The sequence below is a fragment of the Ranitomeya variabilis genome, chromosome 7, assembly GCF_051348905.1.
Source record: "Ranitomeya variabilis isolate aRanVar5 chromosome 7, aRanVar5.hap1, whole genome shotgun sequence".
NCBI classification, from domain to species: Eukaryota; Metazoa; Chordata; class Amphibia; order Anura; family Dendrobatidae; genus Ranitomeya; species Ranitomeya variabilis.
Window position 1 is genome coordinate 22,375,516 of NC_135238.1, and position 17,976 is coordinate 22,393,491.

General features: G+C 45.7%; 1 protein-coding gene across 2 annotated transcripts in view; it reads left to right on the forward strand.

Moving 5' to 3' along the window:
- The window catches only part of RAB26 (RAB26, member RAS oncogene family), a 184,899-nt gene that overhangs the window by 15,851 nt on the left and 151,072 nt on the right, over window positions 1-17,976 (forward strand). For both annotated transcript variants that reach the window (XM_077274469.1, XM_077274470.1), the window contains exon 2: window positions 4,413-4,523. In XM_077274469.1, the coding sequence (XP_077130584.1) occupies window positions 4,413-4,523 (111 nt within the window). The remainder of the gene's footprint in view (window positions 1-4,412; window positions 4,524-17,976) is intronic.

Sequence of the window (17,976 nt, forward strand, 5' to 3'; positions counted from 1 at the left end):
CCCCCGTCGGCAGTCGCTCCTTCCTGGTCTGGCCGCAGCTTACTGTATGCGGTCACGTGGGGCCGCTCATTTACACTCATGAATAGGCGGCTCCGCCCCTATTGGAGGTGGAGCCACATATTCATGAGTGTAATCGGCCGCATACAGTAGAGAAGCCGCGGCCAGACCAGGAAGGAGCGACTGCCGACGGGGGATCCGGGTGAGTATTTGCTGACCAGCGGGGGGGGCGCACAGGGGGTGGGGGGGCGGCGGACACATGGATCTTTATTTTAAACACTATCATTCATATTTTCTCTGTAGCAAACGGTGCTACAGGGAAGATATGAATACCGGCTTCAGCACCATGTGGGGGGGACAGCGCTTACTGTAGCGCTGTCTCCGGCACGCCACACGGACCCCAGACGGAGAATGTCCGTGTGAGGTGCGTGTTTTACACGGACCCATTGACTCTATTGGGTCCGTGTAATCCGTGCGCTCCCACGAACACTGACATGTCTCCGTGTTTGGCACACGGAGACACGGTCCGCACACGGTCCGCACAAAATCAATGACATCTGCACAGATGCATTGATTTTTATGGGTCTACGTGTGTCAGTGTCTCCGGTACGGGAGGAAACTGTCACCTCACGTACCGGAGCCACTGACGTGTGAAACCGGCCTTAGGAAGCAACACTGATTGACAATCAATTTCACATGCTGTTGTGCAAATGGAATAGACAACAGATGGAAATTATTGGCAATTATCAAGACACCCTCAATAAAGGAGTGGTTCTGCAGGTGGGGACCACAGACCACATCTCAGTACCAATGCTTTCTGGCTGATGCTTTGGTCACTTTTGAATGTTGGTTGTGCTTTCACACTTGTGGTAGCATGAGACGGACTCTACAACCCGCACAAGTGGCTCAGGTAGTGCAGCTCATCCAGGATGGCACATCAATGCGAGCTGTGGCAAAAAGGTTTGCTGTGTCTGTCAGCGTAGTGTCCAGAGGCTGGAGGTGCTACCAGGAGACAGGTCAGTACACCAGGAGACGTGGAGGGGGCTGTAGGAGGGCAACAACCTAGCAGCAGGACCGCTACCTCAGCCTTTGTGCAAGGAGGAACAGGAGGAGCCCTGCCAGAGCCCTGCAAAATGACCTCCAGCAGGCCACAAATGTGCATGTGTCTGCACAAAGGGTTAGAAACTGACTCCATGAGGATGGTCTGAGGGCCCGACGTCCACAGATGGGGTTGTGCTCACAGCCCAACACCGTGCAGGACGCTTGGCATTTGCCACAGAACACCAGGATTGGCAAATTCTCCACTGGCGCCCTGTGCTCTTCACAGATGAGAGTAGGTTCACACTGAGCACATGTGATAGACGTGATAGTCTGGAGATGCCGTGGAGAGCGATCTGCTGCCTGCAACATCCTTCAGCATGACCGGTTTTGCAGGGGGTCAGTAATGGTGTGGGGTGGCATTTCTTTGGAGAGCCGCACAGCCCTCCATGTGCTCGCCAGAGGTAGCCTGACTGCCATTAGGTACCGAGATGAGGTCCTCAGACCCCTTGTGAGACCATATGCTGGTGCGGTTGGCCCTGGATTCCTCCTAATGCAGGACAATGCCAGACCTCATGTGGCTGGAGACTGTCAGCAGTTCCTGCACGATGATGGCATTGAAGCTATGGACTGGCCCGCCCGTTCCCCAGACTTGAATCCGATTGAACACGTCAGGGACATCATGTCTCCCTCCATCCACCAACGTCACGTTGCACCACAGCCTGCACAGGAGTTGGCGGATGCTTTAGTCCAGGTCTGGGAGGAGATCCCTCAGGAGACCATCCACCGCCTCATCAGGAGCATGCCCAGGTGTTGTAGGGAGGTCATACAGGCATGTTGAGGCCACACACACTACTGAGCATCATTTCCTTGTCATGAGGCATTTCCACTGAAGTTGGATCAGCCTGTAATTTGATTTTCCACTTTAATTTTGAGCATCATTCCAACTACAGACCTCCGTGGGATATTCATTTTGATTTACATTGATAATTGTTATGTTTTATTGTTCTGAACGCATTCCACTATGGAATGAATAAAAATTAGCAACTGGAATATTTCATTCAGTGATATCTAGGATGTGGGATTTTAGTGTTCCCTTTATTTTTTGGAGCAGTGTATATTTCCAAGAGGAATAACAAAGGATGAACACAACATAGACTGGTGTTAAATGCTACAGAGAATTGTCTTAGACTCTTGACAACTCAAGTTGGACTGTGTCAGAGTGTGTAATTTATTAGGGGAATAGGAATAGCCGATAGTTTTATTTCCAGGAGGAACAGCAGAAGAATAGAGCAACTTAGAGTTGTAGTAGATCCTTCATAATTGTTTTGACACGGACAACGCTAGTTGGGCTGTGTCAGAGTGTGTAAAGACAAGCTGTATTGACTAAGGGAATAGGAATACCCGATTGTGAATTTCTACATTTCCAGGAGGAATAACAGAGGAATAGAACAATGTAGACTTGTAGTAGATGCTCCAGAATAGTTTTTGACACCGGTAGGTTTAGTTGGACTGTGTCAGAGGAGGATAAGGACGAGATCTAGTAATGTAGTAACATCTATTTGTTATGAATTTCCAGGAGGTACAACAGAGGACCAGCACAACATACATCTGTAGATGCTCCATTTTTTTTTTAATTTTTTTTTTTAATGAAAAATATAAGTGATTTCTGAACACAGATGATATACTGGGCGATGATCTAAAGCCAGAAGATGTCACGGAAGAACCATAAATCACCCCATAATAGCGTATGACAAGCAGTAATTCTGGGAGTTGTAGTTCCACAATAGCTGGAGAACTTCAGGTTGTGCAGCACTGACATAAATGGGGCCAATGTGGACACCGGAGGCGGCTCGTCGTACGCAGTCACTTCTTTCTCTTTGGTGACTCACAGCCATAATTAGTTCTAATGAGTCAAGACTTCTCAGCGTCTTCCTTGAAGACATCGATAAATCGACAACTTTTCTACATCACATTGTGCCAAATACAAGAACGTGTTCACACCGTCATACCCCAGGGTATGGGGTACACTGTGCTGTAACCCCATCATTTTCAGGGCTGAGTTCTCATGTCCTGGGGGTCAGAAATCACTTTATACGATGAGAAATCCCTTTAAATTTGTTCTTTCCCTTTAAAAAAATAGATAATTCTTCTTAAAATTCTGCATTGTGGTGTTCTTCTTTTATTCCTCCTGGAAATGTATTACAAACCTTATTAATTTAGTGTGTCCCTTACAGATGCCTTCCTTGCCGAAGTCTGTGCTAACACTCAGGTTTTTTTTTATTATTTATTAAAAATATTTAATTTATTACAATATATTTTGTTCATTTGCAGGAGGAATAACAGGGGAACGTAAACCCCCCCAATAGTTATAAGAAAAAAAAACAATTTAGAATCGTTATTACTAATACAGATGTAAATAAAGTTAATCTTAGTTGACATCCCCTTTAAGGGCCCTAAAAATTAGATTTAGTGGGAGTTGGGGCATCTGAAATCCCAGAATTATATTCTAAACCGGATGTGGATGATGAGAGTTGTAGTTTTGCAAAAGCGTCAAGGTTGGGGACCATTGCACTGGACTAGCAAAGCGCAAGACAGGAAGAGTTGTCATAGGGATTTCTGATCAGTCAGCGCTCAGCGGCCGCAGTTTATTTCCTTACAGATGGTTATTTCTAATGATCCTTGACTAAAACATAATAATGCGGCGGAGTTTGCTGAGGCAGGTCCCAGAAGGACGGCGGACGAGGCGCCGGCTCTGATATGATTCATTTGCATGCGGTAAAAAAATATGAGGCATCTCCCAATGAGCGCGGCGGTGAAATTAGCTTTTTTTTTTCCTGTGGTTTACACTTAAATGTCAAGAGACAGGGGGTGTTTAATTTGTGGTTAACCACTGATGGTACCAGACGCTCCGAGATCAGACAAGTCGCACACCCCCCGCACTTTTTAATACATCTTTATAGGCAGCAGTTTTACTGAGCTCCAAATCCTCTGCATAAAATTTGGACTACCTGCCACCACCACTAGAGGGAGCTCACTGCACACTGGTTTATGATTGAGTTGTATGGGTATAGAGTATGCAGTGAGCTCCCTCTAGTGGTGGCTGCAGGTATTCAGCATGTTTGTTGTTGTGGAGGGCTAGGAAAGGGTTAAAAAATAGTTTTCTCACCAGTCACTTGTAGTTCCCCCTCTGCAGCGCCTCTTCAGGGAAAATGAAATATTACACAGGGTCCATTCAAATCAATTGTCTATCTGTATAATGCAGGACAAAAACCTAAAGAGATGAACTGGAATATAAGATGGTATGCATGCAGCATGTAGGCGCATGTTCACACTGGTCACTACGATATTCTACAGTGACGTGCTTGTCGTTCTAGGTGATGCTGGTGGGAGATTCAGGAGTGGGGAAGACTTGCCTGCTCGTCAGATTTAAGGATGGAGCGTTCCTGGCTGGCAGCTTCATCTCCACTGTTGGGATTGACTTTCGGGTAAGTGCTTGTTTGCTTTGATTTTTGATTACTGCTTGCAAAAAAAAAAATGGAGAAGGGGAAGTTAAAAAGGAGAACTTGCACATTTCTGGATTTCGTCAGTCACCACTAGGGGGAGCTCACTGCATATTGTTTAGTTATTGAGCTCACTGTATAAACAGTATGCAGTGGGCTCCCCCTAGTGGTGGCTGCAGGAAGATGAATGTTAGCATTTGGCTCTGTTTTTGTAGGATCTACCCTACCCTTTCACCATCTTGAAATATAAAAACCACTGGATTATTGTTGTTGCGTGCCTCCAGTTTTCACATTCATTTGTATCCACTTTTTTTTTTTTTTTTTAAATGGGGCCTTCTGGATGACAATTTTAGATTATCTATGGGCAGATGTCCATTTCTCATGATTTTATTGACGTTTGAGTTTCTGTCAGACATCCACTAGAGGGAGCTCAGGAGCTGACTGAATACTAAATATAATAAAACAATATACAGTGAGCTCCCTCTAGTGGTGGCTGCCAGCAACCAGAATTTTATCTTTTTATTCTAAAATCTCTGGGCCGATGTCTGTTTCTCATGATTTTATTGGCGAGTGAGTTTCCTGTAGACATCTTGGAGGGGCCCTTTAAACACGTCGTCAGGGACTGAACCATTGATCCCCACTGAGGTATCAGTGGGGGTCTGACAACCCACGCATCAACATATATCCTCTTCGGCAGCAGCCAGGCGTCATTGATGTATGGGGTGCAGCACAGCAGCCCCGTTCGTGACCACTTCTGAGTCCTTCTGTTTATGGACCCATTCAGATTTGAGCTGATTGGGGGGAGTGTCGAGTGTCGGACCCCCGCTGTTCTCATATTGGTGACCATTAATTGTTCGGTTTTGGACATTTCCTTTAATTACATGGTAAAAGTGAATCTTCAGTTGTCTCCTGTTCTTTGGGCAGAAACATGGCCTCTGCGAGCTGCTGCAAGCTCTGTGAACGACATTTTGTGAACAGTACGATTGTCCATGAGATATCAGGATCTGTTTTCTAGTTGTTTTTTTTTTCTTTTTTTACCAGAATTAATTTGTGACATATCTCTACAAATCATGTTCTGATTTACTGATACCGAGCTCCAAATACCCTGCATGGATGTAGAGCTACATTAAAAGCATCTGATTTCCTTCAGCCACCACTAGAGGGAGCTCACTGAAGACATGTGTGTGAACTCCCTCTGGTGGTGACTTTTATAATTTCCCTTTTTTAGCTTTTCTATATCACTAGCACTCTGTTTCCCAATTTTACCAAATATGACAAATAAAAATAATAAAGAATACCAGTTTAGCAGATGTAATGTATTAAAAAAAATGTCTTAGGGATGTTTGGTGAACCCTTGATGTAAACCTGTGTTGTGTCTGTGCTGATGACGGACACCATGTATTTATATGGTCTCGGTACGATAATGAAGTTGTCGGGGTGAGTTCCCAGTGACTTGCACTGCCGGCTCAGAGCTGTACAACCCAACAAGCCAGTCCTGCTGATGAAACGCTTTCTGCTAAGTCATACAGGGAGCTCCATGCTTTGTGTTTACATGTACGCCCGAGGCGACGCTTTATCAGCCGCGGATGACATACGATCAGCAGCCGCGCTGATGAATAAAATATTCCGTCTGTCAGGAGAAATGGCATCAAGTGTCAGAATCAGCGCCGGCAGAATCAGCGCCTGCAGACTATTCCTCCATAATCTGCACCGTCTGTTGCTGGGGCAGTGGTCTTCCTGGCTGGGGAAGACGTCTTCTCTGTCAGGATATTGGTCTCCTTCGCTGGTGTAGTGGCCTCCTTTGGGGCAGCAGTCTTCTACGCTGGGGAAATGGATTTCTTGTTTGGGCCAGTGCTCTCTTCAGGTTAGCCATTGATCTTCTCTGTTGGAGCTCTTGACCGGGACAATGGTCTTTTCACCTGGGTATGTGGTATCCTTGCCTGGGACTGTGGCGTCCTTGCCTGGGACTGTTGCCTCCTTGGTTGGAGCTGTTGCCTCCTTGGTTGGAGCTGTTGCCTCCTTGGTTGGGGCTGTTGCCTCCTTGGTTGGGGCTGTTGCCTCCTTGGTACTTTGGTTGGGGCCGTTGTCTCCTTGGTTTGTGCTGTTATCTCCTTGGTCGGTTGGTTGGGGCTGTTATCTCCTTGGTTGGGGCTGTTGTCTCCTTGGTTGGGGCTGTTGTCTCCTTGGTTGGGGCTGTTGTCTCCTTGGTTGGGGCTGTTGTCTCCTTGGTTGGGGCTGTTGTCTCCTTGGTTGGGGCTGTTGCCTCCTTGGTTGGGGCTGTTATCTCCTTGGTCAGTTGGTTGGGGCTGTTGCCCCTTTGGTTGGGGCTGCTGTCTCCTTGCCTGGGGCTGATGTCTCCTTGGTTGGAGCTGCTGTCTGCCACCCTGGTGGTCACTTTTGGGGGTATTTTCTGTAGTTGTTCTTTTTTACACAATCAAGGAGAGTTTTAATTTACCGTACATAATTTAGTAATTTCTACTTATTATCTACTAGGTAATTAGAGTCCGGGGGCCAGGAGTATGGTGACCATTACAGAGAAGGGCCACTAATTCCTCTGATGGTTAAAGAGCCTGATCACGTTCTAATATCCAATATTACTAATAACCTGTGATCGATGTATATAATGAGGTAATCAATCACTCATCTGCATTAATAAAGGTGTTCCCGCCATCATCAATATAAAATTAATCTTGCCAGGTGCGACTAGAAGCTCAAGGGTCCTCGGGTCCTCCATAAATGATGGCTGTACTACTGGCAGACATACACATCAGTATAAACACACATATTACACCGTATCTTTCGGAGTATAAGATTCACTACAGATTTTTATATTAGAAAGTTGTAAAAACATATTTCCAACTATATAAAACCTCTGTCATTGTAAAGACTTCAGTGGGTTAATATCACTAGTTTTTATGTAGTAGAGTAGAATATGGCGGTAATAGATATATTGTTAGTGTTTCTCTATATCACATGGATTATACATATAGTCTTACAGCAAACACATTATCACACTCTGCAGTGCACACATAGACACAGCACGGCTTCATACACAGTACATGCACACAGCTACCACATGCACACACAGCTCTGCTACATGCACACGACTGTTCTACATACATAACTCTACTACATACACACACAATTCTGCTTCATGCACACAGCTCTCTTACTTACACACACTTAAAAGGCTCCCCGACATTTACAAACCTCTCTCCTACATATGCACACAGCTCTGCTACATACACAGTTCTGCTATATACATATGTGTGTGTGTGTCTGTATATAAACAAGTACTCACTAAATTAGAATATCATCAAAAAGTTAATTTATTTCAGTTCTTCAATACAAAAAGTGAAACTCATGTATTATATAGAAAACCTACAAGAAACAAAATGAGCAAAAATCCTGCTGATGACACTTGGGGTACAGGATAATGACACTGACACTTGGGGTACAGGATAATGACGCTGACACTCGGGGTACAGGATAATGACGCTGACACTCGGGGTACAGGATAATGACACTGACACTCGGGGTGCAGGATAATGACACTGACACTCGGGGTGCAGGATAATGACGCTGACACTCGGGGTGCAGGATAATGACGCTGACACTCGGAGTACAGGATAGTGACACTGACACTGGGGGTACAGGATAATGACACTGACACTGGGGGTACAGGATAATGACACTGACACTGGGGGTACAGGATAATGACGCTGACACTCGGGGTGCAGGATAATGACACTGACACTCGGGGTGCAGGATAATGACGCTGACACTCGGGGTACAGGATAATGACTCTGACACTCGGGGTGCAGGATAATGACGCTGACACTCGGGGTACAGGATAATGACACTGACACTCGGGGTACAGGATAATGACACTGACACCCGGGGTACAGGATAATGACTCTGACACTCGGGGTGCAGGATAATGACGCTGACACTCGGGGTACAGGATAATGACGCTGACACTCGGGGTGCAGGATAATGACACTGACACTCGGGGTGCAGGATAATGACGCTGACACTCGGGGTGCAGGATAATGACGCTGACACTCGGAGTACAGGATAATGACACTGATACTCGGGGTGCAGGATAATGACTCTGACACTCGGGGTGCAGGATAATGACACTGACACTCGGGGTGCAGGATAATGACGCTGACACTCGGGGTACAGGATAATGACTCTGACACTCGGGGTACAGGATAATGACGCTGACACTCGGGGTGCAGGATAATGACGCTGACACTCGGGGTACAGGATAATGACTCTGACACTCGGGGTGCAGGATAATGACACTGACACTCGGGGTGCAGGATAATGACGCTGACACTCGGGGTACAGGATAATGACACTGACACTCGGGGTGCAGGATAATGACGCTGACACTCGGAGTACAGGATAATGACACTGACACTGGGGGTACAGGATAATGACACTGACACTCGGAGTACAGGATAATGACACTGATACTCGGGGTGCAGGATAATGACGCTGACACTCGGGGTGCAGGATAATGACACTGACACTTGGGGTACAGGATAATGACGCTGACACTCGGGGTGCAGGATAATGACGCTGACACTCGGAGTACAGGATAATGACACTGATACTCGGGGTGCAGGATAATGACACTGACACTGGGGGTACAGGATAATGACTCTGACACTCGGGGTACAGGATAATGACACTGACACTGGGGTACAGGATAATGACACTGACACTGGGGGTACAGGATAATGACACTGACACTGGGGTACAGGATAATGACACTGACACTGGGGGTACAGGATAATGACACTGACACTGGGGTACAGGATAATGACGCTGACACTGGGGGTACAGGATAATGACACTGATACTGGGGGTACAGGATAATGACACTGACACTCGGGGTACAGGATAATGACACTGACACTGGGGGTACAGGATAATGACTCTGACACTGGGGTACAGGATAATGACACTGACACTGGGGGTACAGGATAATGACGCTGACACTCGGGGTACAGGATAATGACACTGACACTCGGGGTACAGGATAATGACGCTGACACTCGGGGTACAGGATAATGACACTGACACTGGGGGTACAGGATAATGACACTGACACTCGGGGTACAGGATGATGACGCTGACACTTGTGTTATGTTTCAGCTCCTGGGAATTCGGTCCTGTACCTGTAATCTTCCCTTACATAGGACTGCATATTTACCTTATAGAACCGATGATGGTGGATTCTTCTTGTCTCTTTCGCTGGAGGTCATTGGTCTAAATAATTGTATTTCTTGTAAACCTTCAGCATTCGGCCGGGCAGATATTCAATATTTTCTCATCACACTGAGTTCTTGCTGCTCACAATCTGCTTTCTAGACAGCAGAGGTCAATGGTGACTTTTGGTGAAATGTATAAAGTCTCGGACTCCTAAATAACTGGATATCTGTATCTGAATCTTCTCATCCTTGCTGCCAGTGTGTGCTTGGGGGGCTTTTACCCCCATGAATCTACACCTTTTTGTGCAAGCGACAGGACAGGTCTGTGTGACTGTACATCATTCGGTAGCACAATCAAAAACGACATGTATGACTTGTCTGCAGGGATGTGCACGAGCACTGGGGTGACCGATGGCAAGAGTGGGGGTGTCATAGTCTCTTCAATGAGTAGAACAGTACTGAGCATGTGCGACCATTGCTGCCCTCACTGTAGGAGTGGTGGTCGCACATGCTCACTACCAACACCGAGGGCACAATGGAGTATTTTTTTCGTGCTAGAAAGAATAAAACTACAGCCTTTCTGTATTTTGGATTTGTCCATGATTGAGAAACTTGCATTTCATTAGATCAATGAATCTAGTTAGTATTGTAGCAACTGTCAGGCCAGATGTGTGAGTGAATAGTAAGTCCCCCTTGGTCTCTTCCCAGCTGATTGCTTTGCCAGGCAGATCCGTCGTACATTGTGGATTCTTTCAGACAAGAGACATTTTTCTGCCTCCGCTTGGCACCATGGACAGCTCCCCCGAGACCCTTCCTCTCCTTCATCATTACCAGCCTCAGATTAGGTTTTTATACACATCATTTGTATCAATTAACAGTGTAATTACTTCTCAGTCCTGCATGTGTCAGAGGAGGATGTGCTGCGGGATCAGAGGCGCTTCTCCAAGTGCGGAGCTCAGATGGGAGATTATTTCTTCTTTCTTTCTTGGGTTTCAAGACTTGAATTGTATAAAACAATGGAGAAGGAAGACGATCAAACTTCGGCTGTGATCACACTGCGCTTGTGCACACACCCAGCGGATCCATAGGGCACCGCGGACCCAATGCATGCCAACAGCTTGTCCAACAGGAAAAAACGTAAGGAGCTGTCCCTGCAAAGCAAGCTGGAGCAGAGGCAATCCAGTGCGTGCAAAGACGGAGCAAGTGCAACAGAATGCATTAGTAAGGAGGAGCAGAGATAAATATGTGCACGAGAGGTCGGTACTAATGCACATGGGGACTGCCATGATAATGGAGTGCAGAGATAACGGGGCATCTATTATAGGATGTACAGAGAGTGCAGAGGTAACAGGACATCTGTTATAGTATGTAGAGAGAGTGCAGAGGTAACAGGACATCTGTTACAGGATGTAGAGAGAGTGCAGAGGTAACAGGACATCTGTTATAGTATGTAGAGAGAGTGCAGAGGTAACGGGGCATCTATTACAGGATGTAGAGAGAGTGCAGAGGTAACGGGACATCTGTTACAGGATGTAGAGAGAGTGCAGAGGTAACGGGACATCTCTTACAGGATGTAGAGAGAGTGCAGAGGTAACGGGGCATCTGTTACAGGATGTAGAGAGAGTGCAGAGGTAACGGGACATCTGTTACAGGATGTAGAGAGAGTGCAGAGGTAACGGGACATCTGTTACAGGATGTAGAGAGAGTGCAGAGGTAACGGGACATCTGTTACAGGATGTAGAGAGAGTGCAGATGTAACGGGACATCTCTTACAGGATGTAGAGAGTGCAGAGGTAACGGGACATCTGTTACCGGATGTAGAGAGAGTGCAGAGGTAACGGGACATCTGTTATAGGATCTAAAGAGGGTGCAGAGATAACGGGACATCTCTTACAGGATGTAGAGAGAGTGCAGAGGTAACGAGACATCTGTTACAGGATGTAGAGAGAGTGCAGAGGTAACGGGACATCTGCTACAGGATGTACAGAGAGTGCAGAGGTAACGGGGCATCTGTTACAGGATGTAGAGAGTGCAGAGGTAACAGGACATCTGTTACAGGATGTAGAGAGAGTGCAGAGGTAACGGGACATCTGTTATAGGATGTAGAGAGAGTGCAGAGGTAACAGGACTTCTCTTACAGGATGTAGAGAGTGCAGAGGTAACGGGGCATCTATTACGGGATGTAGAGAGAGAGTGCAGAGGTAACGGGACATCTCTTACACTTACAGGATGTAGAGAGAGTGCAGAGGTAACAGGACATCTGTTATAGGATGTAGAGAGAGTGCAGAGGTAGCGGGACATCTGTTACAGGATGCAGAGAGAGTGCAGAGGTAACGGGACATCTGTTACAGGATGTAGAGAGAGTGCAGAGGTAACGGGACATCTATTACAGGATGTAGAGAGAGTGCAGAGGTAACGGGACATCTGTTACAGGATGTAGAGAGAGTGCAGAGGTAACGGGACATCTGTTACAGGATGTAGAGAGAGTGCAGAGGTAACGGGGCATCTGTTATAGGATGTAGAGAGAGTGCAGAGGTAACGGGACATCTGTTACAGGATGTAGAGAGAGTGCAGAGGTAACGGGGCATCTGTTACAGGATGTAGAAAGAGTGTAGAGGTAATGAGACATCTGTTACAGGATGTAGAGAGTGCAGAGGTAACGGGACATCTGTTACAGGATGTACAGAGAGTGCAGAGGTAACGGGGCATCTGTTACAGGATGTAGAGAGAGTGCAGAGGTAACGGGGCATCTGTTACAGGATGTAGAGAGAGTGTAGCGGTAATGAGACATCTGTTACAGGATGTAGAGAGAGTGCAGAGGTAACGGGACATCTGTTACAGGATGTAGAGAGCGTGCAGAGATAACGGGACATCTGTTACAGGATGTAGAGAGAGTGTAGAGGTAATGAGACATCTGTTACAGGATGTAGAGAGAGTACAGAGGTAACGGGACATCTGTTACAGGATGTAGAGAGCGTACAGAGATAACGGGACATCTGTTACAGGATGTAGAGAGAGTGCAGAGGTAACGGGACATGTTGTGAATTCCGCTCTTGGGCTCCCTCCGGTGGTTGTAAGTGGTACGGCTGCACCTTTGGATCTCAGCAGTCATCAGGTGCTTTCACTTACTACCAATTCTGACTGGGCTATTTATTCTGGCTAGATCCTTTAGTCAGTGCCAGTTGTCCATTGTTTCTTGGAGGATTCACATCTTTGGTTGGTTTCTCCTGCTAGACTGTCCAAGTCATCAAAGATAAGTCCTGGCTTTGTTTTTGCAGTCCACTTGCTGTGGACCTTATAGCTCAGTGCATTTCTATGTTTTTTCTTGTCCAGCTTTGCTTGTGTAAGGATTTATTCAGCCAAGCTGGAAGCTCTGGAGATGCAGAGTTACCCTCCATGCCTTTAGTTAGGTGTGGAGATTTTTGTATTCTCTGTGGTGGATTTTTGTAGCATTTTAATACTGACCGCACAGTACTCTGTCCTGTCCTTTCTTTTTAGCTAGCGTGGCCTCCTTTGCTAAATTCTGTTTTCAGTCTGCGTATGTAATTTCCCTCTCCTCTCACAGTCAATATTTGTGGGGGGCTGTCTATCTTTTGGGGATTTTCTCTGAGGCAAGATAGTTTTCCCATTTCTTTCTTTAGGGGTAATTAGTCCTCAGGCTGTGACGAGGTGTCTAGGGAGTGACAGGAACATCCCACGGCTACTTCTAGTTGCGGTGTTAAGTTCAGGGTCTGCGGTCAGTATAGAGGCCACCTTCTCCAGAGCTCGTCCATGCTGCTCCTAGGCCACCAGATCATAACAGGGACATCTGTTACAGGATGTAGAGAGAGTGTAGAGGTAATGAGACATCTGTTACAGGATGTAGAGAGGGTGCAGAGCTAACGGGACATCTGTTACAGGATGTAGAGAGAGTGCAGAGGTAACGGGACATCTGTTACAGGATGCAGAGAGAGTACAGAGGTAACGAGACATCTGTTACAGGATGTAGAGAGAGTGCAGAGGTAACGGGACATATCTTACAGGATGTAGAGAGAGTGCAGAGGTAACGGGACATCTCTTACAGGATGTAGAGAGAGTGCAGAGGTAACGGGACATCTGTTACAGGATGTAGAGAGAGTGCAGAGGTAACGGGACATCTGTTACAGGATGCAGAGAGAGTACAGAGGTAACGGGACATCTGTTACAGGATGTAGAGAGAGTGCAGAGGTAACGGGACATCTGTTACAGGATGCAGAGAGAGTACAGAGGTAACGGGACATCTGTTACAGGATGTAGAGAGAGTGCAGAGGTAACGGGACATCTGTTACAGGATGCAGAGAGAGTACAGAGGTAACGAGACATCTGTTACAGGATGTAGAGAGAGTGCAGAGGTAACGGGACATCTCTTACAGGATGTAGAGAGAGTGCAGAGGTAACGGGACATCTCTTACAGGATGTAGAGAGAGTGCAGAGGTAACGGGACATCTGTTACAGGATGCAGAGAGAGTACAGAGGTAACGGGACATCTGTTACAGGATGTAGAGAGAGTGCAGAGGTAACGGGACATCTGTTACAGGATGCAGAGAGAGTACAGAGGTAACGGGACATCTGTTACAGGATGTAGAGAGAGTGCAGAGGTAACGGGACATCTGTTACAGGATGCAGAGAGAGTACAGAGGTAACGAGACATCTGTTACAGGATGTAGAGAGAGTGCAGAGGTAACGGGACATCTCTTACAGGATGTAGAGAGAGTGCAGAGGTAACGGGACATCTCTTACAGGATGTAGAGAGAGTGCATGTACAGTATAGGACATTAGTAATAGTGTTCACTGTGCACATAGCCTTGGAGTAATAAAGTGCAGATACAGAGTGTTTTGGCGCAGTGTAATGCAGATATCGAGAGAGCAGGTGCAATACCGTGCAGCAGGTGCAGAAATATAATGCATAAAGTGTATAGTAAGAGAAAGTAGAAATAGTGTGTGAAGGAGTAATGTAACAATCGTAATAGTGTGCAAATAGTATAAGAGCAATAAAGTGCATAAGTGATAGACTGTCAGAGTAACAGAGTGCATCAATAGTAGAGAGCTGTTATAGAGAGTATTGGCGGAATAGTGTACATCACTAATAATGTGTAGGAGTATTAGAGTACAACAGTAATAGAGTGCTGCCATGCAGAATGTAGGAGTAATAGGGTGCTGGCAATAATGGAGTGCCGTCATAGAGGGTATAAGAGTAATAGGGTGTGGATGTATGAGCAGGTCCTGCTGGACCCTATAACCTGGCAGGATGAGGGGCGCACCACATGTACCACATTGCATTATGGCATCCGTGTATGAGCGGCATCTCGCCGTCTTCTCACCTATAACCGAGGTCTCATTTCTTGCCGGTCCTAAATCTCCTAATGTGCTCATAGTTCACAATCCACTGTAAGGAACGGCAGAATCCCCTGGAGCCGCGCTCATAAATCCCACGATTGATTGCAGACACTCTTCCCAAATAGCCATCAGCTCGGTAATGGATGAGGAACCTGTGAAATGTCTCTATCTGGGAAATATGTCTGCAGTAAATCCTTCATTTTATGGCCACCGTTACTGAGGCTGTTGACCTTTTATTTACCGCCTGCTGCAAGTTCTGGATCGCTGACTCCTTGCAGGGAAACTTTGCAGCATCTCGCTTGATGACTGTTATCATTTCTGGGGTCAGTCTTAATAGTTCATGGTTTTCTGAGCTTCCCAAAAAGCTGCAGTGGCCACTGGAGGGATTTTATACTCTACTCACATCCAAAGCTGCATACACACTGCAAAGATGTAGAAAAAGCTGCAAGACGCATTCTCATGACACGGTTGGCAACTAGGGGAAATTTTCATTGCAGCTTTGAATGTGATTGGAGTATAAGTGACAGAATCTTAGATAAAGTAAGTAACTCTGCAAAGTTGCAAAATGTAATATGTAGATGAATATCTCCATCATGGCTGATTGCGCGCAGATGATGCACATCATCCTCCATGTACACCCGCTTCCGAGAGCGTTGCCCCCCTGAGCCACAGACGACAATCACACAGCGGTTAATCAGCGCTCACAAGTCTTCCCCAATCAGCGAAAACTGAAGAAAGAGACAAGAAAAACCCTCCAGACTTCACAAAGCATCCTTATAATGCCGCCATCTCACAACAGATACTGCCAGCCGTTAATTAATATTATCATTCCCATATTAAACTTTGTATTTGAGCAAAAAAAGAAAAAGAAATACCGCTGTCACATACGAGATAAATGAGGCGTTTAGGGATGGTGAGAAATTGGTAAGCCACATGATTACTAATCACAAGCCAAAACTCTTTATTCAAAGGTAATTACTAAATAATGGATAGATGTGCCGCTCCGCAGCTGAATGGCCGCAACGAGAGGGATTTTAATGGAAATTAGGCTTAGCAGTTTCCCAAATATGTCAGAGACAGATAAGACCGGCTGCATTCAGATGATTCCCGCCTAATCACTGACAAAAAGGAGAAAAGAAGCAGATGATTAAAGTGATAACATCTAAGCTGATAAAATGGGGTGCAGTACCCCCTCCAGCCTGCGGAGGAGCTGTGACACAAAGGAAAGCTAAATTATACCTGAACTACGTCATAACTTCAGTTAAATCAAAAGTTATCATGAAGTTTTGCATCCTACCAGTCCTTAAAATTTTCAACATGTCTGGTTGGATTATGCGTCATTTCCAGCCTTCCGGCTTTTCAGTTTTTGTATATATACAGCTCTGGCAAAAATTAAGAGACCACTGCAAAATGTTCAGTTTGTCTGATTTTTCTCTTTATAGGTATATTTTTGAGTAAAATGTAAATTGTTCTTTTATTCTATAAACTTCTGACAACATGTCTCCGAAGTTCTAAGCAATACATTTTGTATTCTTTTTTTTTCTGAAAAGGACAAATGGTCAAAATTAAAAAACAAACAAACAAAAAACAAACATTACTTTCAGACTTCAAATAATGCAAAGGAAACAAGTTCATACTCATTTTAACTCAGGAAGAGTTCAGAAATCAATGTTTTGTGGAATAACCATGATTTTTAATCACAGCTTTCATGCGTCTTGGCATGCTTTCCACCAGTCTTTCTCACTGCTTCTCGCGCAAAAATGTAAGCAGTTCTTCTTTGTTTGATGGCTTGTGACTATCCATCATCCTCTTCATTACATTCTAGAGGTTTTCAATGGGGTTCAGGTCTGGAGATTGGGCTGCCCAATCTCCAGGGTTTTCATGTGGTTGTCTCTTAATTTTTGCCAGAGCTGTAGATATACAGTGCCTACAAGTAGTATTCAACCCCCTGCAGATTTAGCAGGTTTAATAAGATGCAAATAAGTTAGAGCCTTCAAACTTCAAACAAGAGCAGGATTTATTAACAGATGCATAAATCTTACAAACCAAAAAGTTTTGTTGCTCAGTTAAATTTTTATAAATTTTAAACATAAAAGTGTGGGTCAATTATTATTCAACCCCTAGGTTTAATATTTTGTGGAATAACCTTTGTTTGCAATTACAGCTAATAATCGTCTTTTATAAGACCTGATCAGGCCGGCACATGTCTCTGGAGTTATCTTGGCCCACTCCTCCATGCAGATCTTCTCCAAGTTATCTGGGTTCTTTGGGTGTCTCATGTGGACTTTAATCTTGAGCTCCTTCCACAAGTTTTCAATTGGGTTAAGGTCAGGAGACTGACTAGGCCACTGCAACACCTTGATTTTTTGCCTCTTGAACCAGGCCTTGGTTTTCTTGGCTGTGTGCTTTGGGTCGTTGTCTTGTTGGAAGATGAAATGACGACCCATCTTAAGATCCTTGATGGAGGAGCGGAGGTTCTTGGCCAAAATCTCCAGGTAGGCCGTGCTATCCATCTTCCCATGGATGCGGACCAGATGGCCAGGCCCCTTGGCTGAGAAACAGCCCCACAGCATGATGCTGCCACCACCATGCTTGACTGTAGGGATGGTATTCTTGGGGTCGTATGCAGTGCCATCCAGTCTCCAAACGTCACGTGTGTGGTTGGCACCAAAGATCTCGATCTTGGTCTCATCAGACCAGAGAACCTTGAACCAGTCAGTCTCAGATTCCTCCAAGTGATCATGAGCAAACTGTAGACGAGCCTTGACATGACGCTTTGAAAGTAAAGGTACCTTACGGGCTCATCTGGAACGGAGACCATTGCGGTGGAGTACGTTACTTATGGTATTGACTGAAAC